General features: G+C 48.6%; 1 protein-coding gene across 1 annotated transcript in view; it reads left to right on the top strand.

Moving 5' to 3' along the window:
* Nucleotides 1-22,524, top strand: part of LOC139746457 (nephrin-like) — an 80,155-nt gene that overhangs the window by 37,059 nt on the left and 20,572 nt on the right. Inside the window, exons 2-4 of the mRNA XM_071657714.1 lie at nucleotides 1,719-1,853; nucleotides 15,237-15,416; nucleotides 19,055-19,207. Coding sequence (XP_071513815.1) covers nucleotides 1,719-1,853; nucleotides 15,237-15,416; nucleotides 19,055-19,207 — 468 coding nt within the window. The remainder of the gene's footprint in view (nucleotides 1-1,718; nucleotides 1,854-15,236; nucleotides 15,417-19,054; nucleotides 19,208-22,524) is intronic.

Here is a 22,524-nt window from a genome sequence, read left to right on the forward strand (position 1 = left end):
GGAAATTCTGGTGGGGGACTTACACCATCGATGGTAATACATCATCGTTCGTAAGAAGGAAGGTGGGGGGGAGGAGGAGGTGGGTATTCCCTCGTGTGGAAAGGCCATCTGGAAGCTTTCCTGAAGAGAGAGAGAGAGAGAGAGAGAGAGAGAGAGAGAGAGAGAGAGAGAGAGAGAGAGAGAGTCCATATACCAACACTGGCTGTATGTATGGGGGAGGTGAATCAGGAGGTTCCCTAAATGCATTATAAGTTGAGGGCAGCGTATCCCAGTGTGGGTATATACCAAGAGATCCTGTGTCGGAGGACAATCGAAGCAATTGTCTGTATTCCTGTGGTCTTCTGTAAGCCAGGTGAATATGGTAGACCAGATGGACACTGTAGACCATATGGGCATTGTCACCCAAATGGACACTGTAAACCAGATGGGCATTGTAAACCAGACGGGCATTGTAGACCAAATGAGCATTGTAAACCATATGGGCACTGTAGACCAGATGGACACTGTAGACCTTATGGGCATTGTCACCCAAATGGACACCGTAAACCAGATGGGCATTGTAAACCAGATGGATACTGTAAACCAGATGAATATTCCTGAATATCACAAACAATTTAAGGGAATATTCTTAAGAACTTAAGATTCTGGACGCGCCTTCATGTACAGCTTTACCACACTGCCAGTGCCAGCATACGTGATGTTATGGAAGGACAAGAATATCTCCCAAAAGAATCTCTCTCTCTCTCTCTCTCTCTCTCTCTCTCTCTCTCTCTCTCTCTCTCTCTCTCCCCCAGCGTCGGAGAGGGGGAGCCAGATCAGTCAACGGGCGGGCGGCTCATTACCCCCCCACCAGGAAGCAGGGTGAGGGAGAGATATATATATATTCGCGTCCAGGACAAACTTTATGACGGATGAGTTCGACCCGCACCTCACGAACCGTGGCTTCGGAGCGCTCCGAACTACGGCGGGAGGGAGGGACTGCGGGACGGGTTGGGTAGACGGGTGGTGGGTGGGATGTTAGATTACATTTTCCAAATGTTTTGTGGTGTTTACACATTGCTGGATTACCATGTTATGTTTATCTGGGAATTAGATTATGTTTTGAAGGGTCAGGATGAATGTTTTGGCGCGCGTTTTTTTTTTTTTTCCCAGTGTTTTGCATCATTTTATAATGTTTTTCGTTCATTGTTTTGTGACGATGATTTTGTTTTGGTTTCTTGGTGTGTGTTTAGTAGTGATTTTTAAATCAGAAATGTTGTTTACATTACAGTTTTTGTTCATATGTATATATATATATATATATATATATATATATATATATATATATATATATATATATATATATATATATATATATACTTTGTTCATATGTATATAAACTTTATACATTGTCTGTTTAGTTCCTGATTTGTCTGTCCTTATCATTTCCGTCCATTATCTACATCTTATCAGTCATTACGTATTCCCTCATTCCCTTTATCTCCCAGGACATGTTGGCCTTCATGACAAGCGTTTATCAAAGAGTTTTTAATCATGTTGAATAATTATGAATCGTGTTATGCTACATTGTCCTGTGTAGTTAATTATGTTTTGTGTGTCGTTGGAACGATTTCCATTTGTTCGCGATCATGCCAACATCCTGGTCACTAACCTCTTGAACTGGCCTCGCATGACCTTTGACCCCCACCCCCTGACCTCCTCTCCTCAACCCCCGGCAGGCCTGGGAGTACAGCAGACGTTCCGCGTGACCCCGCAGAGCGTGGAGGTGGTGGCCGGGAGCGACGTCACGCTGCGCTGTGAGGTGGAGAACCAGCAGGGCAGTGCGCAGTGGACCAAGGACGGCTTCGCCCTGGGTACGTGCGCGCGTGAGGCGCGGGCCCTCCTTACTGGTCTTGGATGCTGTGGTAACGTACTCTGATACCTTATATTGGCTCGTGTAAGACGATTATGATATCTGTTGTGAGACGCGGTATGTCGAGATGCCGAATGAAACCTGGCGACAGATTAGGAGTCCATCACACACACACACACACACACACACACACACACACACACACACACACACAAACAGGTTTCGACAGCTTATTTCATGCCAGATGATATTCGTACCAAGGCCTTCTATCATTCTGTCCCATCCTCACTTCTTCAGATATTCATAGGATGAACTTCACCAACCATGTATCGAATCAGATATGGAGGTTCTCTACCTCCTCCTTCGTCAGGTGATACAATCCTCTCCACTCGTAAGTGTCTTCATGACTTGGGCATCACCCGCTAACATATCCAGGTAAGAGTCCAGTTCATCCGGCCGTTCCGATTGCACGGGTCAAGAACAGCAGTGGTCCCAAGACTGGACACCTGCGGCACGCCAATGGTGACCCAACCACTCATTTTGAGTAAGCTCCCTTGATAATGCGTCCTTTGTTCCCAGACGCTGAGGTAATATACTTTCCAACTAAGGCTTCTCATCCTTATATCCACCTGATTTTTTTTTTTTTATATCATACTATGTTTTTAGTGCTATTTTGACCATACAAATACACACATTCCATGTATCTTTTTTTTTCTATTCTTTTTTGGTCTAAAACGGAGCTCCCTCTCTTGATAGAATGGAAGAGATTTGTTATGCATGGCGTCTCTCCTCGTACTGAATCCGTCATGTCTCCCGCTGAGGTAGCTTCTCCTTCGCAGGTTAGCCATCCATTGGATTTCCAATTGTCTTTTCCCCAAATTCCACAGGCCTCACTCGTCAGAGGGACTTGGTGTCTAATCAAGCGCAGTTTTCCGGTCTCTTTCTCGTGGATGGATGTGACACTTGCTCTTTACCGCTTCCACCTGTGACACTTCACCTTCCTCCTCCTCCTCCTCCTCCTCCTCCAGTGACACTCGAGAATGACTTTCAGGCGGCTCGTCAGTGCGCATTCATACGCGTCCTCGCCACGTATGGACCTCGCGAGAACCATGACCCTCGTACGGGTCGAGGTGCCTGCAAAAGTCTGGTCGTGTCTCTTGCACATTTGTCGGTGCTGTCAGAGAGAACTCCCTCCTCCTCCTCCCCCTCCACTCCTCCATCAGAGACCTTCCTTCCTCCTCCTCCTCACCCTCTCCTCCGTTCCCCCCCCCCCCCTGTCGCTGGTGCTGGAGCTGAGAGAACACTTCTGAACCCGTCATATCTTTTACATTATCTTTGGCAACTCTTCCTTCTCAATCCCAAAACCAGTTTAGTTGCTCAGTAACCGACGGCTTACTCCTATATGATTTATCGAAAAGAAATTATGGATTACCTTCCGCCTTATCTACAGTAATCTCTTTAAAAATTTCTTCCTGTCTCATTTCTTTTTCTATGCAGTTGTGCCCCGTGTTGTTAGAGGTGTTAGGTGATTCACAGCCTGTATCATCCATCGTCAGTTGACCTCACAGCAAATTTGATCTTGCCTCTGCCCCTTCCACAATACACTGATTCGTTCGAATTGACAGGGTTTAACTCGTCCAGCTCGCACTTCTGCCGCCGAAACACAGTAAGGTCTTCTGCACGTAAGTCAGGAGCCGCCTTGCCATTAACGTAACTCTGTTCCAGGGCGGCGAGCATCGTCTTCCAGTGTACGAGTGTATCTGATCTACCAATACGTAAATAAAACCATAATCATGCATACGTGTAAGTCACAGTTGATGTGCCTTCCGTGCAAGTTAATATAAAACCATAATCATGTATACGTGTAAGTCACAGTTGATGTGCCCTCCGTGTAAGTTAATATAAAGCCATAATCATGTATACGTGTAAGTCACAGTTGATGTGCCCTCCGTGCAAGTTAATATAAAACCATAATCATGTATACGTGTAAGTCGCAGTTGATGTGCCCTCCGTGCAAGTTAAATTGTACGCGTCTATTTTTTGCGTTTTAAAAGACTTTTCGCCCACGCAGGCCGTCGCAAGTTGTTGTCGTGTTCTTTCTGTTGATCTGGTCGTGGCCTGCTCAGCCGTATGATGCAACACGCGCCACATCAATTATGTATGACTCGCATTCGGTCCGTGTGCGCCTCTCGTCAGTTTCGTCTGTATAAGTGTTGCTGCTCCTGCCTCGGTGTTGCACCCATGCACTCGATTCTCCTTCTGGTCGAGCCATTTGAGTACGACGTTACGACACACAATCGCACCCTCCACCCTCACTCCCTCTGGCATGATGGCCTTTGACCCGATCCTTTAAAGGGTCAGGTGGGAGGGCCATACCGACCACACCAGAAGGGGTCGTCTCTACTGCACTGTCGCGACCAGAGGGTGGGGGTCGGTAGCGTCTTGCTCAAGGCGTTCAAATGCTCAGACTCTGATCATATATGCACTAACCTAGTCCCTTGTGCTCGCCCCGCTCCCGTGTGTGCTGCTTTAGTTGTATATGTGGGCTTTGTGTGTGTGTGTGTGTATGACTTTAATTTTTGCCACGAACAGTTTTATTGTATTACGTCCTTTTGCTTTTATTTTCGCTCTTTCTCTATGAAAACCGTATCACCTTTACGTAGACTGGAAACCCGGTTATTTGGACGGCTGTGTTTATTGTTAATTCTCTCAAGAAACAGTTGTACTCCTTAGACACCTTAATAAACAGTTCCAGACGCAGCCGAGGAGGAGGAGGTGGTGGGGGGTGGTTCATAGTTATGTAATGAGCTTCGAGGCAGAGAGAAACGGTGTTATTCATCAGGCAAGACGCACCGTGAGCCACTGCCCTTTCGGGGCCAGAGCTCCCGTCGTACGTGTACTCGTAGGGAAGTTGCCAGACTCCAGAAGGGGTTCATGTACGTCGTCAGAATAATGACTCCATCTGCTTCGCTCATCATTATTCGAACAGGTCTCTGGCGCGATGAGTCGAATCGCTTCGAAAGACTTCCGCGAGGGCGTCGAACGGCCGGAACTTGTTCGACTAAGTTGTCCGCTTTATCACGGGAGGAGCTAATTATGAGACAGTAATCAGACTAGAGAATTTCCTTGCTGATAATGAAGGTCTCGGCTGAGGCAGTCTTAAAAATATATAATCAGGGGAATAGCGAGGGATTCACATCCGCTCGCAGGCTGAGTCGAACGGCCGGATCACTCCCACGTAAAGGAACGACGCCGCCGTCGCGTTCGTCGTCAGATTACACTTCGGTGTTTGTGTTGGTCGTCTCTGCTCGAGGAGCATGGGAAGGTGCGTGTCGTATCCCTTCCTCAGGAGCGAGGAAGCTTGGTGTCTGTGTCACTGGATTCTCCTTGTTGTTGTTGTCGATGTGAGGCGGGGATGCTGCCCCAAAGGAATTTTTCCTTTTTCTTTAATCTACTGGATATGTCGTCTTTAGAAATGCTGATGACCCACATGCGCATAGGATGCTATCGCTAGTATTAATAGTAGTTGTAGTGGGTAGTAGTAGTTGTAGTAATAGTAGTAGTAGTAATGATAGTAGTTGTAGTACTGCTAATAGTAGCAGTAGTAGTTATAGTAGCAATAGTAATACTAGCATTAGTAATAGTAGAAGTAGTAGTAGTAGTAGTAGTAGTTGTAGTAATAGTAGCAGTAGTAGTTATAGTAGCAATAGTAATACTAGCAGTGGTAATAGTATAAGTAGTAGTAATAGTAGTAGTTGTAGTAATAGTAGCAGTAGTAATAGTAGCAGTAGTAATAATAGCAGTAGTAATAGTAGTAATGATAGCAGTAGTAACACTAGCAGTAGTAATAGTAGTTGTAGTAATAGTAGCAGTAGTAATAGAAGCAGTAGTAATAGTAGTAGCGGTGTGTTCAGCTTTCTTTCCGATAGTGGTTAAGTAGTTTCCACCTGTTTTGGCGCTGTGGTCAAGGACGTGGCAGGAGTTGAGTCACGGAGGTGCCTCGTAGTGGTGGTGGTGTGTCGTTCTGTTGTGGACGACTCGGGAACTGCACAAGCTCATAGTTGACGACAATGTTGAATGAGGGAAAGAAAAACGAAGTAATTGAGACGCAATCAGAGCCAGTGTCTCAAAGAGGCTTTCAGTCAGTCAGTCACCCAGTCAGTCACTCAGTCAGCCAGCTAGCCAGTCTGTCAGTCAGCCACCCAGTCTGTCAATCAGCCAGCCAGCCAGTCAGCCAGGCAGCCAGTCCATCAGTCAGCCAGTCAGCCAGCTCGCCAGTCAATCAATCAGCCAGCCAGCTAGCTAGCCAGTCACTCAGTCAGCCACTCAGTCAGTCAGTCAGCCAGCCTGAAGATTCCCCGGCTCCCTCAGTAAGGAGGTGTTTCCTAAGCCGCTGTGGGAGCCACTTAAGGCCGAAGATAAGTGTCAAGTGGGGAGGGAATTAGGCGCTAATTTACACCGCCTCTAAGTCGCCACTCGCCTTTATTGGGTAATTTCCAGGCAGGCGCTCGGGGCAAGAGGGGGTTAAGCCACCAGTACACGGACGAAATTTCCAGGTTGTCAAAGTCTGTATAAGGGAGGGTTTGGTGTGGGGGGCGGAGGGTTTAAGAATAATATGGACGATGGGGACCTCTCTCTCTCTCTCTCTCTCTCTCTCTCTCTCTCTCTCTCTCTCTCTCTCTGAGTGACCCTTTTGTGTGTGTGTGTGTGTGTCGACAATTACTTCGAGTATCTCTAGAGGTTATGGAGTTGAGAATGAAAATATGGAGTTTTGTGTTTGTCTTCCTGTGCAGCAAGTAAACAAAAGTAGAGATAAGAGTAGAGGTACATAGAGAGGATGCACACACACACACACACACACACACACACACACACACACACACACACACACACACACACACAGAGCAACAGGAAGAGACGAAGAAAAACCGCATCTCACATACCATTCTCTCGCTGTCATGTGTAATGCACCGAAACCACAGCTCCCTATACACATCCGGGCCCCGCAGAACTCTCCGTAGTTTACCCAGGACGCTTCACATACCCTGGTTCAGTCCACTGACAGCACGTTGACCCCAGTATACCACATCTTTCCGATTCACTCGTATCTCATGCACGCTTTCCACCCTCCTGCATGTTCAAGGCCCCGGTCGCTCAAAATTTTATTCACCTCATCCTTCCACCTCCAATTTGCTCTCCCGCTTCTCTTTGTTTCCCCTCCACTTCTGACACATAATCCTCTCGTCGACCTTTCTTCACTCACTCTCTCCCAGTGTCCATACCATGGCAATCGTCTTTGTCTCCAGTGATCGACCTCTATGTCTCCTGTACCGTGATGATCGACCTCTGTGTCTCCTGTACCGTGATGATCGACCTCTGTGTCTCCTGCACCGTGATGATCGACCTCTGTGTCTCCTGTACCGTGATGATCGACCTCTGTGTCTCCTGTACCGTGATGATCGACCTCTGTGGTTCCCAAACAAATCTCTTCGCTTGACCAGCTCTTAATTACTTAATTATCCCAATATAATTTTTTTTTCAGGCATTGGGGTAAATTTGCATAGAAAATAGTCTGGCTTCCGATGGGAATAAACAAATTTCGTAAATTAACATAATTTAGTCAAATTAATCGTCAGAAGGTAAAGTACTCTCGATTGTATTTTGCCACCTTCGTCCTAGGAGGAAAACACGCCTATTTTATCTTGAGTCGTGTTGGTTATCGAGGCCTTCCCCACCCTGGGAGAAAAGGAAGTCCCGGACGTAATGAACTACGATTTGTTTGATTATATTTGAATTTTTATGTGATGACATGACCTTACATGATAACAGATGACCTCCTCTCACAGATGACGTAACGGATGACCTCTCCTACTAGGTGACCTCTCCTGACAGTTGACCTTATATGACAGATGACTTTACTTAACAAAGATCATATATATATATATATGTGTATATATATATATATATATATATATATATATATATATATATATATATATATATATATATATATGGGACACGTGTGGTGTTGGAGAGCAAGGTATGTGTGTGTGTGTGTGTGTGTGTCTATCCCATGGTAGGACCCGTGTGGTGGGGAGTGTCCCCTACAACAGAGAGATGATGTAGAAAAAGAAAAAAAGAAAACGGTAATCCGTCTTTCAGGGGGAGAGAGAGAGAGAGAGAGAGAGAGAGAGAGAGAGAGAGAGAGAGAGAGAGAGAGACTTTGGGGTGCGGGGTGATGTATTTTCTTGTAAACATTATGTCTGTCCAGACTGCTTTAAAGCAGGAAAGCAGCTTATACGATACAGCTGACGCGGAAAGGGGGAAAAAAAAAACACTTGCCCAGAAAGGAGGAGAGAAAATTTTTTTAAAAATCCAATTCATAACTAGCCATGAATACGCTCCCAGTGGTAAGAAAAGACGTGTTAGTTGAGCTTTGTTTGAGGGTTCTTCTTCTACGTGAGACACTCTGGAAGTGAACTACGCGTGTGGAGATTAACCCGACGCTGAGGGAAGGTCTCTGTACCCTAGACCTTACCAGGGAACCACTTGTGCCCAAGATCACTTGCCAGGGAAACATTACCTGGGAAATAGTCCCTGGAAACTAGTACCTGGAAACTATTACCAGGGAACCATTGGCTGGAAAAAGTACTTGGCAACCATTACCTGGGAACCATTATCTGGGAACCATTACCTGGAAACCATTTAACCTGGAAACCATTTAACCTGGGAACCATTACCTGGAAACCATTACCTGGGAACCATTACCTGGAAACCATTACCTGGAAACCATTTAACCTGGGAACCATTACCTGGAAACCATTACCTGGAAACCATTTAACCTGGGAACCATTACCTGGAAACCATTACCTGGAAACCATTACCTGGAAACCATTTAATACCTGGGAACCATTACCTGGGAATCCACACAAAACTGCCACTACAGTATTTCAGGAAGTTGGTGGGGCGAGATTGACATAAGAAGCCCCGGAGGAGTGATGGTCCTCCATACATGGAAGTCGTCAAGGAAGTCACAAGAGAGAAGAGAGAGGATGTAGCACCTTCAGGAGAGATGTGTCATCGTATATCCCCCAGCGCCTGGCCATGCTTGCGTGTCTCCCGTGAGCACTAAAGACAAATCTTGTCGATGGAAAAATATCCCTCCATTTTCTGTTTCCATGATATACCGTGTCTGGCTCTGGACACGTCTTCGTTTCATATCATGTCTGGCTCTGGACACGTCTTCGTTTCATATCATGTCTGGCTCTGGATACGTCTTCGTTTCATATCATGTCTGGCTCTGGATACGTCTTCGTTTCATATCATGTCTGGCTCTGGATACGTCTTCGTTTCATATTCTGTCTGGCTCTGGACACGTCTTCGTTTCATATCATGTCTGGCTCTGGATACGTCTTCGTTTCATATTCTGTCTGGCTCCGGATACGTCTTCGTTTTATATCATGTCTGGCTCTGGATACGTCTTCGTTTCATATTCTGTCTGGCTCTGGACACGTCTTCGTTTCATATCATGTCTGGCTCTGGATACGTCTTCGTTTCATATTCTGTCTGGCTCCGGATACGTCTTCGTTTTATATCATGTCTGGCTCTGGATACGTCTTCGTTTCATATTCTGTCTGGCTCCGGATACGTCTTCGTTTTATATCATGTCTGGCTCTGGATACGTCTTCGTTTCATATTCTGTCTGGCTCTGGATACGTCTTCGTTTCATATTCTGTCTGGCTCTGGATACGTCTTCGTTTCATATTCTGTCTGGCTCCGGATACGTCTTCGTTTCATATCATGTCTGGCTCTGTCTTCGTTTCATATTCTGTCTGGCTCTGGACTCTTCTTCGTTCCGTATTATTTCTGGTCTGGACACTTCTTCATTCCATATTATGTCTGGCTCTGGACACTTCTTCATTCAGAGCTTCGTTCCATATATGTCTGGCCTGGACACTTCGTCTTAGAAAGCCTCGTTCCATTTCCTGATTACACGTAGTCAGAGGTGACGAGACGGAAGGTTTGATAAGGAATCAATTATGGTCTTGCCTCTGCAGGCCTGCGCTGGCCTGGCCAGCCAATCACATTTTTTCTTGTCTCTCTGTCTCCCTCTCTCTCTCCCCTCCACTTGCGTCGATGACCACAGACAGAAGACATATGTTTCCCCACGAGACTGCGACATTCCGTCTGACCTCTCGTAAAATTAGGGAAGGAAGTCCAATGTGTTTCAGGTGGCTGTTGTGGTATTTCGATATATAATTTTTCTATCGCTTCGATAAGAGCCGAGCTGTAGGTGAGGGTTTAAAGGGGTGTGACAATGGAGCCGGCGAAGCGACAGCCCTATCACTTTCCAACGAAGGTTTCCCCTTTACGCTCTCCTCATATCCTTCTCTCTCTCTCTCTGTCTCTCTTTCTCCCTCTCTTTTTTTCCCCTTCCCTCACCGGCCCTCTCCCAGCTGCCAAATCCATGGTGAACCACGACCTCTCTGCCGTACCTGTGCACGACAGAAGCGGGCCTTCAGCGACGACCGCCCGGGCCGCGGATCTCTCTTCCCCCCACAGCAGCCCTCACACTCGCACACACCACCACCACCAGGCGAATACGCCGGGCACTCACCGCCGCCGTCCAAGGGGCGTTTCACGCTCACTTTGACCTCTTCTACAGCTGGCGAGGATGTAGCGAGGACGTTACACAGTGCTGCACGTACAGCCGGACGGTACAACGGTACTTGAGTGTGACGGTACGAGCGACGAGCTACAGTTCTTCCTTTCGCAGTGAAAATACGTTACGACCAGTATATCCAGTATGACAGTTACGACCAGTATGGCCATCATAACCCGTATGACCGTTACGACTAGTATGGCCGTTACGACCGGCATGTCCGTTATGTCCAGTATGACCATTATGTCCAGTTGGGCCGTGCTAATCAGTGCGACCAATTGATCCCGTAGGACCGTTGTAATAATCAGTACGACCGGTATCGGGAAGCATACTCGTTGTCACAAGTACGGCTGTCATAACCAGCATTTGTAACATTTGTAACAACTCGTCTGATCAGAACGGCTGTTATGAGCCGGGGGGGTGACAACAGGCGGGGGCCCCCGCGAACTGCTTGTCCCACGGAGAGAGAGAAGTGAGAACAGTCACTCACTGTCGCACGGACGAAGACGAAATAGAAAGACGCCATAGAACCTCCGCTTCAAGAAGGAGGAGGAGGAGGAGGAGAACACCTCGGGCGTGTGGAAACAGAAATACAGAATCTTAAAAAGAACGATGATGGACGGCGTGGAGGAAAAGTGTGGAATTATAAATGAGGATAATGAGCCAAGGAAAGAGTGTGAGCGGCAGGAGGGGAAACACCTCGAGCAAACATGACGCAAACAATTACTCAAACGTCTTGTCGAACAAAATGTTCCCGAGCCGCCCCTGACAGCGCCCGCCGTCGGGAGGCGAAATGGCGGGATCGCTTTTCCAAGAAAATCCCGGGGAAATAAACTCGCCATCGCTCTTTTAGGTATTTCATTTTTTGCCGTTATTATTTTGGCATCTGGCGTTAGATCCGGGAACGTGGATAGCGTTCGTGAAGGACTCCGTCCACTTTACAGGTTAAGAACAGCGGCATTTGATGGTCATGATAACGTAGCAGTGCTTATCATTAACTCTCCAGCATAGTCATTGTAGCCTGGAAGAAAAAAAAAAAGTAGGGGTTTTCTGGAAATCAAAGAGAACCGTATCAGAGGAATGATGAGGGATTTTCCATTTTCGATCATTGGAAATTGTTAGTTGAAATTAATTGTTGGGCATTTTAGCATACGACGCTCCTGATGAAATTTGCTCGCGAGGGTCGGATATTTTGGAAATGAGAATCAAGCGATGTTTCATGTTCAGCCTCCTGGCTCACTGCTCACGCATGTTGGCTGGCGGAGGACAGGGTTCAACCCTGGACGCGCTTCTCAACCTGGCTCATTCCTCACGAACGTTGGCTGGCGGGCAGAGTTAACCCCTGGACGCGGTGCTCAGGCGTGTGGCAGACACTTCGACCTCTCTGAATATTCCGGCTCAGTGACCCGCAGTCAAGGGTGAGGCTTCCCTGCCTGCATGGAGGAGCGGCGCTGCCGGCCAACATCCTCGGCCAAGAGTGGCGTTATCGGTCAGCATCTTCGACCAAAAGCAGCTCCACCGGCCAACATCCTCGGCCGAGAGCAGCTCTACAAGGCAACATATTCGGCCAAGAGCAGCTCTACTGGTCAACATCCACGGCCAAGAGCCGCTCTACCTGGCCAGTATCCACGGCCAAGAAGTCATCCACGTCTTACCAGCGGTGAACGTACGTCTCCGCCACCTAGAGAACCGAAGCTGCCGCTATACCTGGGAAGGGAAAAAAAAAAAAAAAAATTCTCTGGGGAGGAATTGACTCGCTCACACAGACAAAGGAAATATTCAGCTGATTCAAAGTCTCGTCTGCACATAAAGGGGATCTTCTCTCCCGCGAACACAGCCATCCGTATGCAGCAAGTGCCGCATCTATACACGAAAAATCTAGTCTAATCAAGAACCGTCCGGAGCCGGGAGGCTGTTATAGACACAGGAGAAGGAGGCCCCGTAGACACGCCTGGAATTGGATTAGCCACTGTGGAATATTTCCCGTCCAGCACATTCTTCGTCCAGCGAGAAGAAACACGGCAGTTTAAATGCAGCCAAAAATCTTCATCTGGTAATTTCTGTACGCTATATGAATTGTCATCCGCACCGAAGAAACGTTTGCCGCCCAAAAAAAATCATCCGCCTCGTTCATGTGGGGACGTAAGATGAGCGTAGTGGAACGGTGAACAGTGCCTTTCAGGGAAGGTCTCGTGAAGTCTTCCTACAGACCAATTGCTTCGGTGTTTTGAGAAACTACTGTTGTGGAACCCTGGCTAGTTATTGCCACATATCTTTTACCAAGATTAGATATGATGTTTCAGTGATTAAAAACAAGATCTGTTAAACAGATGGATTCAGTCGACGGAATTATTTGGTCGTCTGTGTGTTTTGCTCGACCGTGTGCCGGAGTGACGACGGAAGAGATTCACGATGGAGTGAGCCATCTGGTACAAGCCATCATCGCTGCCATACACTGCCTCGAGATGTGCTTCACGAAGCCAGCCCGTGTGCAGACCTTACCGCTCGAGAGTGCCATCCGCTACAACAGACCCTGCGTCTCTGGTCTGGAATGACTTTGTACTTCATTCGTGAGGCAACCTTTGCGCCTCATTTGCAAGACAGTCCCGCACCTCACCACCCGCGAAAGCAACCTCGCCCCTCACTTCCGAATCAGCTGAGCGCCACAGCTCGAGAATCACCTCATTGCCTCGGAGGACCCTTAGCCCCAAGGGATTCCACACACGCGCCCGGTGAGCTCGACCTGCGACCCGGCCTACATGCTTATTGGCCATAACTTGCCGGAATTCAGGAGGATCAAATCGGCTACCCGGCGCAACAGAGAGAAGACGATGTCTGGCAACGGTGTTCAAGCCCAGGCTGCCTTCCTAACGCGCCGGGGGGCAACGGACGGCCCCGTTGTCTCCAACGGCGGGTCTGGACGACAGCCACGAAGAAACGGGCTGGAAGTAGACGCTCCCAGAGTACACTTGTGGAATGTACGTTCTCGCGCGATGGATTATTTTCGTGTTTGTCAAAGGTTCGCCTTGATCCATCCTGTAGTGCCGTGCGAGACGCGTCGGTTAACGAATCCTCGTTAAGTTCCCGTTGTTATGAGCGGAAATGTTTACGATCACATTATCATTATAGTATTTTTTCTTTTTTTTCTTTTTGTAATATAAACTAGTGTGAAATTACCTAATTACACAGTCGTAAATCCCTGTTTCCCTTTGAATGTCAAGAACATATAATTCGTAATTAGAAAACCTCGCTTCTACAAATGTTTTACTGAATAATATTTAATGACCGGAATCGGCCAAAATTTAAATCGCGAAATTAAACTGGATCGAGTTAATTAATGTTTGTAGCTCGAGGGTGGAGGGTGAGGGAGGGGAAAATGGCGAGTGTTCTTCTTCATGATTCCATTTTCCTAATTATAAGTTGTGACAAATGGCGGTCTTTTACCCGAAGTTCTCCCCCTCCTCCACCCTCTCTCTCGTTAGCGAAACGTTAGGATGGTCTCTCTCTCTCTCTCTCTCTCTCTCTCTCTCTCTCTCTCTCTCTCTCTCTCTCTCTCTCTCTCTCTCTCTCTCTCTCTCTCTCTCTCTCTCCCATCGTGAGCCAACTAAAAAGGGGGAACTGAGATGTGAGGGCTTGGATCCGTAGACTTTATGTACACACACACACACACACACACACACACACACACACACACACACACATGATGTCGTATAGAAGGACAGACTCACTCCATCTCTCTCTCTCTCTCTCTCTCTCTCTCTCTCTCTCTCTCTCTCTCTCTCTCTCTCTCTCTCTCTCTCTCTCTCTCTTGAAACTTCGACGATACGTTCCCGGACGCGAATGGTTCTCACAGTGGGTCGACGGGTCGTTAAGACAAGGTTCGGTGACCCGGTTACATTAACCATCCGTAGCGAACGCTACTCCCAAGTAGAGACATTTAAACTATTTTTATGTTGTTAATGTTTGTTGTGACACAAACTACTTTTGGCAAAAAACGAAAGAAAAAAAACACAACAGATTTGAAGTCGATGAACTGTTGCGTGATAGTGTGTGTATGTGGGATTCGTATTATCTTCAGATCCTAAAGAAGGTGTTAAGAGGTTGATGGACTGGTGGCTATAACGTAACGTGGACGGCCTTAATAATGACCCAGGTTAGTGCAAAAACTCCCAAATGACCAACTCACCCACCAAGCGCGACGTCCCGGAATATATCAAGAATCCAGAGCGAGAACAATTTGCATTTTTGTCTTAATGTGGAAATTGTTTTCGAATCTCGGGTTCAGTTCGCACGCTTCTTGTATTTTCTTCCCTCTGGTGTCCTCGATCTATCAGGCTCTTTGACCATGCATGCTTGTAGATGGCTCTGCTCCGGTACACACAATGAGACGATCATGGCCATCCTATCTCGCTCCTTGCCCCGCTCGTGCCTCTGACACTCTCCGTCTTTCCTCCTCCTCCTCCTCCTTCCCTTCCCTCTTCCTCCTCCTCCTCCTTCCCTTCATCCACGTTGCGCCATGCACTCGTGCGCCGTCCTTCCATTAGTATTTGCCATGCAGTCGTTGTTGTACCACACCCCATACGCACTACAACCACTCCTCACAACACCCCCCTATTACTGTGTGCTTTCCCAGAGTTTCAGAGAGCGTCCCTCTCACCTTCCTCCCTCCTTCCCCACCTAACCATCCGAGCAGTTCACGTCCTCTTCTCCTACACCCGCCAGGGTTCAACCGGAGCATCCCGGGGTTCCAGCGTTACGCCGTGCTGGGGGACGAGTCGGCCGGGGTCCACAACCTCAGGATCAGGAACGTGACGCTACGGGACGACGGGGACTACCAGTGCCAGGTGACGCCCTACCGTGACGCCAGGGCCATCCGCCACGCCGCCAACCTCACTGTCCTCCGTAAGTTACGTTGAACTCTGTGCCTGATGGTGGGTTGAGGTGGGGGGGGGGGTTAGAGCGTGACGCTCGGTAACCCTCTGCCGTCACGCTGCCATCTTCATCCTACGCTGTAAGTTGACGTTAGACGTGACGCGCAACCCTTTGCGTCACACCAAGTGGCTGTATGACCCCCATCGTCTTGAGTTTACATTAAGATATCATGAGATGTGTATTGCTCTTCTCTCTCTCTCTCTCTCTCTCTCTCTCTCTCTCTCTCTCTCTCTCTCTCTCTCTCTCTCAACACACAGGCACACACACCCACACACACACTCACACAAACACATGCACACTCATCGTTTGTATCTCAACCACTGTAAAAGCTTTTGACAGAGGTAAATGGTTGTTATGGAACACACTGACTATAACCACAGAATTACATCAAACACACACATTGGAAAAAGAAGCATAAAATACACAAGTCCCACGTACTTGTTTTATTGTTTTTCAAACTCGACTCTCGAGCTTTTTCTCTTTTTTCTCTTTCTTTCCATCGTATCAAAATGTTGATCTTGATAATAAGGACAACACAACACACAAGCCTGGGTAAAGCCCCAGACCCAAAACGTCTGATGCCAACGTCTTTAGAAAAAGCAGCGTCTCCATCTTTTCTTGTAGACTTGAGGACCTCCCTGCACAACCCTCCCTATTGAGGATTATATTTGTACCTAGGCTGCCGCCACACGGGACCGAGCCCGGCGTCCTCACTGCAGCCGTAGTGAAACGAACCTCCTCCTCCTCCTCCCCCTCAAAAATCCGTGAGGCAGTGACTGAGAAAATGACATATCCTCATCCCTGGCCTTCCCCGCATCACAAGCCTGAGAGTGGTGTCAGCCTCTACATGACGGATGTGGCCGCTGGAAACACTAGGTCGCGCCATACGTGTCTCTGTCTCTCTCTCTCTCTCGGTCTGTCTCATAGACAGTCACGGTCAGGGCAGGGATGGTGGCTTGCGGTCTCCGTCTGCTCCGTGAGCTCTCCTCTGGCCCCGGAAAGAGGTGTGGGGTCTACGGGCTTGACTCGTGCTGTTGATGGTCCCCAGCGACACGTGCCTCCTGACTGCGTAGGACGTAGTATATGGGGGGCCCTGCGACGTAGCACGGAGGTGACCACGAACCCTACCCCGGTCACGACAGTGGCCAGTCTCCTCCTTACCTGTGATCAGTGTTTATAACATTGCTCTATGCCTCAACCTGCTGCCGAGATGACCGACCACCGTGGCCTCGACCCTGGGTCAAGAAGCTCCTGTTATGACCTCCGTCTGTCATTCTCGGATGATATAGTACACATCACAGAGGTATGAGAGGTTATCATTCATCACAGGAGCGTCGCGACTAAGGAGGGCAGGGTAATTAGGATATCAACTGTCAACAACCATTAGGTAGATATTACCAAGCTGCCACGATGGTTGTGGCTTTAGAAGATCTGCTCATTAGACTCCAAGGTTGTCCCACACGGTTCCTATGAATGCTTTCCGTGGTTCTCACAGACTCATCGAGGTTGAGGTTTGGATGTCAGCAGAGGAACGGGTCATCGTCCTCGACGTCATGTTTGTATGAGGACACTTCTGAAATCCGTCTACATTATGATCTTATAAGAATCGTAGCGCGTCGTCGCGTTACCTGACATCACTCTTGTAGAGGCGATGTCATCCCTTGCACCGTGCTTGAGCCTTATTTACATCCTCAGACAAGTGATGGGGGGTTTCCTAAAAAAACTGACAAAATTCTCGACCCTCCACAACCAGTGGAGGAGGAGGAGGAGGAAGAAGAGGGTCTGCACCACCCGAGACAATCCAGGAGTCGAAGTATAGTGTTGACTGTGGCGTTGACTGAAGGATGGGGTAGGATGACGACACGTTTGATCCATGCTTGCTGCCAGGCACCGTATGTCGTGGCCATGTCGTCTGGTGTGGGAATGGTGGGCTTCGAATCCCACACGGCACCCGAAATGTCCTCCTCCGACTCTACCACAACGTCCAGACGAGCATGAGAGGTGTGTGAAGGATCAAAATGTCCTTGGTCCACCAGAGGACTCTGGCCACTGTCAACATCCTCAGCTTTAGAAGTGTTAACCAATTTATCAGTTAACGCTCAAAGGCCAGTGTTCAGTTGAAGCTTTACCGATGAACGAAGATGACACCACACGTCGATGAAGGCATCGTCCCCAAGTGAAGTATAAAGCAAAAGCAGATGTACACCACAGCTGAGGGAATACTAGTGGTATGAGGAATGACGAACAGCAAAGTACAACACAGGAAGCAAACACAAACTACATACGTGTATCACATGTGTATCACATATGTGAAATGCTACATTACGTCCGTCAAGTACATAACGTAATGGAACAATAATAATGTACAGTAGATATTGCTGGCCAAAGAAGATAAAAGAACAAATTAGAACAAAAGCAAACTTACGAAACCTTTTCTCAAGGGCATAGAAAACATAGCAGGTGTTTCACACAGAGCGTCGTACCAAGTTTGAAATGACATAGACGGAGCAAAATGCGGTAGTTACTTGGACGAATTGTCTCTCCAAAGAAAGTGATAGTAAGGTAAATAAAGGATTGTGCAATAACGTCTCGTTAAGTAAAGGTGTGTGACTGTGAGAGGCAGGGAACCGGAGGTTGGAACTTCTCAACTGCTTAGGTAGGGGAGCTTGACCCCTGTATCCCTGGACGACTCCCACAAGACGTCATAGCCTGAGGGAAGGAGGAGGGAACAACAGGCCGACCAATCAGAGGAGACAGCACCGGGTAACGGAATGAATGACTGTCACTAATGACGACGCATGACAGCACGGGACAAATTTCGCTGAGCCGAGCGTGTTTGGACGTGTGCTTTCCCCCCACCGAGGCGACGCGTCGTCCAGGGAGTCACAGCGTCCGACCGCAAGTCCTGGCTGCAGCGGGAGTAATGAAGCGATGGTCACACACCGTCAGGACGGGAAACAACATGATGACACCGTGGCTCCGTCGGTGCAACACCACAGACGCCCGGGAAGACCTCTGGCTGGAACTGGACTGGAAAGCACGCTTCCTGGAATAAGAAACCCCTCTTGGGTAGTACGGCTTAGGTGGGATTAAGAGAAAAGCCTCCTCGCAGCAGAGGCTCTGGATGAGGCTCTGGAGGAGGAGGAGGAGGCCGGCGCGGTGTGTGAGGAGCGGAGCGGAGGTGCGATCCCCAGGATGATCGCTGATGCGACGGTCGCCACGGTGGCTGAAGGCGTCGCCCTGGTCAGTAGCCACTCGACGCGTTATCTATAAGGATGAGTTCCACAGATGTGTTAGAAGTTCCTCTCAAGCTCAACCCTCTTGAGTTTGATCTCTTGCTGTGCAAAAGAGATAATGTAGTTAATGATGACACACACACACACACACACACACACACACACACGAGAGAGACAACGCCATGTCTACCCGGAGCGCCCCGGCCTTCGGATGGCTGGAGGCGGCAGAGCTCAGAGACAGTCAGAACATCCTTTCAGATACTGCAGATCTCAGGGGAGAATCCTCTGTTAATCACACTACCACTACCACTACCACCATCACCACCACCACTACCACAGTCTCACCCTTGCTTCCCTCCCTCCCCCCGGCAGTGCCTCCTACGAGCATCGAGATGGTTGGCCTGGTGGCGGAGGCCCCCGTGACCGTGAGGGCGGGAGAGCCCCTTAAGCTGGAGTGTCTCATCAAGGATTCAAAGCCTGTGTCTCAGGTCGTGTGGTACAGAGCCGCTACGCCACTCAGACTCAGTAGGTATTGTGGGTTATAGTTGTAGTTGTGAAGAGTTAGAGAGATAGATATGTAGGGAAATGTATGATTAGATAGACACAGAAATACATTTGTAGGTAGATTGATAGAATATATATATATATATATATATATATATATATATATATATATATATATATATATATATATATATATTCATACTTTTTCGCCAATGTCTTCGGTAGTGAGGCAGCGCAAGGAATACGAGATATTGCCTCGATAACTCACGTCCACTCACCAGATGTCGCTCACAGTGCACCGAAACCAGTACCCGCTGTCCACAGCTAAGCCCCTAAGACCATTTCGTGATTCCTCCTAACCGCTTCATGTGCCTTGGCTCGACCCATTGATTGCCAGCCGTTCCCTGTATACCACATCGCTGCAATTCACTGTCTCCCAAGCGTGCCTCTTACACTCGCGAATGTTCAGACTCTGTAAAGCCAAAGTCTCTTCCACTCCATCCCTCCATCTCGTTTTCGGTCTTCCCCTCCCCTTTGCTCCCTCGCTTCTGATACGTATATCCTCCTACTCAGACTCTCTTCTCTCTTCCTCTCCACATGTCAAAACTCCCATGGTTCCATCCGCTGCCACGGCCACTCCCAAGGAATCTAAAGCACTCCACTTCCTCCAAGCCTTCTCCATTCAGACTCACCCTCCAACCAACCTATCGTCCTCTGCCAAACAGACGTTTCCTTATTTTCATTCACAGTTACTCTCAGTTCCCTCCTTTGACACAGTCTCCCAAACTCTGACTCGCCTCTCTTCCTGCGTCATGAAGACCCCCATCCTCTACCGATGACCTTTGCTTTTACTACCCCTCCCATGAACAGATTAAACAGCCATGGTAACATCACACACCTTTGACGCAGAGCCACCTTCGCCCTTCCATAATCGCACACACGCCTTACTTTCCTGATAAAAGCTCCTCAGTGCGTCTGTAGCTTTCCTCCCACACAATATATTCGTAACACCTTCCACACGGCCTCTCAAACTGATCATAGGCTTTTCCAGATTCATAAATACCACATGCAAGTCCCTTTCGTCAAGTATTTCTCATTTTATTTTTTTTTCAGGGTAAACACTTTGTCCACATATTCTCTACCACTCCCTCAACCACTTTGTTTCTCCTCACCCTGATGCTCTGAGCGTGCCACAACCCCCTCACTCACCACTGTCCCATACAGCTTTCCAGGTTTACTCAACATTCAGTTCCATCCCCTTTGCCTCGTATAACGGCACTACATAGGTATTCTTCCAGTCCTCAGGCATCTCGCCTTGAGCCATACATACACTGAGAATCCTGGGTAACCCAGTCAACAACACTGTCACCTTATTCTATGCGAAATTCGCTCGCAGTCTCATCAACTCCTGCAGAGTTGCCACACTTCATCTTAGGCAAGGTTTTCAGTACCATCTTTCTTTTCACCAAACCTTTCGCAGAGACTCTCGCTCCGCAAACCTCTTCTTTCCAGACGCGCAGCATCTATCACCTTATCATGTTAACACATTCAAGAGTCCATCTTTTATTCACCTTTTCTCTTCGCTGTTACCACTTCGCACCTGCTCCCATTACTTATGTTCCAGTTTGGTCTCTTGTTCTCCTCACGCTCTTCATCTCCTTTCGGAACATTATCTTATCCTCCAAGGAGTCTGTCAATAATACTCTGTCGCCCCATTTTTCATATGCCCACTTTTTCATCCTCTGGACCCTCCCCTCAACCTCCTGCCGCTTTCTCTTTTAAACTTCTCAATCACTCACTCTCCTTACCCGCAGGTAGCCGCCATACGCTTCTCTTTTCTCGTTCACTAGCAACAGTAAATCCCTCTTCCCACTAATGACTACCTTTACTCAAACGCCCACATTCTGCCTGCATGCCAAACCCTTCTCCCCTCTACTCGTGTAAGAAATGACGTGCTGGCCGTGGGTTGAACCAGGGCACCGGAAGAGGTCAGGGTCAGACCACGGGAAAGGTCTTGCAGGGCTTGGCTCTGAATGGGGGATCTGGTTCCGGTGCATTATGCATGACTCCTTGAGTGGATGTGAACAGATAAATCGGTTCTTCCTCTGTTTCTAGCGCTCCTTCGCTGATCCGGGAAACTGCGAAAAAGAATACGGTGTGTGTGTTTTGTGTGTGTGTGTGTGTGTGTGTGTGTGTGTGTGTGTGTGTGAAATTAAACAGATAGATAGATAACAACACACGAAAGCTATTTTGTCTGTAAACCCTCAAACTAGTCTCTCCCATCGCTCCCCCATCATCCAGAGGACTTGGACACACATCCGAAACACTACTGCTAATTTCTGTCTAAAACCACGACATACTCGGGAGGCACTCGAGGCGTGTAGCGATGAGTGCCGCAGACAGCCACGTCATGACCACGTCTGGGAAGCCAAAACACATCTGGGCCACACAGATCCTGTCCCGACGGAGCGCCGCCGCTGACGTGCCCGTCAGTCATGGCTCGGTCGACCACCACGTCCCACCGCCTATTCCTGCAACCCTTCCGCCCTCAATTCCTTGAGCCTGTGAGGAATAGACCATCCATTGTTGACAATCCTGCTGCTGCATCTGACATACATCCCACCCTCCCAGACATAACACCCTCCCCAACATCCCACCCTCCCAGCTGGTGAACCTAGGCCGCCTCCGTCCCAGTCCTCTGGGGATGGCGTCTCGCCCCGCACGAGGAGGGACCAGGTCCCTCTCCACATCCCGGGGGCAGCGCTCATCCAATCTCAATTTATAGACGTCATCAGCTTCCTCGCGGTCACTGGCAGCTGCCCCTTCCTCGCCCCGCCTCTCATATCGTATTTCCCCTCATTCCCCCTCCACCCTCAGGGTCAAGGACCCCCACCAGGACGCCTCTGTTATCCTTAACCCAATTGACCCGCAACGCTCGGCTAGTCACACGATTCCCTCCCACCAAAATACCGCCTTGTGTATATCCCCACATCAAGGAGCGACCTCCTCCTCCACTTCCTCCTCCTCCTCTCCTTCCTCCTCCTCCTCCTCTTTCCTTATTCCTGACGGAGGCGCCCGTCACTAGGGGTGTCTCGCCCAGCTTACCTTCTTCCCTGCCTTAACAATACAGCGTAAAGCATTTTGAACGGAGGGCAAGATGCTGCTGCTGCTGCGTCGTGTGTACGGCTGCCTGTCTGTTAGCGTCAGCCCAGACGTGCTTTTGTGTTGGGGGTAAACGAAGGTTGTTAGGAGTGATTTGACTCTCTCTCTCTCTCTCTCTCTCTCTCTCTCTCTCTCTCTCTCTCTCTCTCTCTCTCTCTCTCTCTCACACACACACA

This window comes from Panulirus ornatus, chromosome 65 (assembly GCF_036320965.1).
Source record: "Panulirus ornatus isolate Po-2019 chromosome 65, ASM3632096v1, whole genome shotgun sequence".
NCBI lineage: Eukaryota > Metazoa > Arthropoda > Malacostraca > Decapoda > Palinuridae > Panulirus > Panulirus ornatus.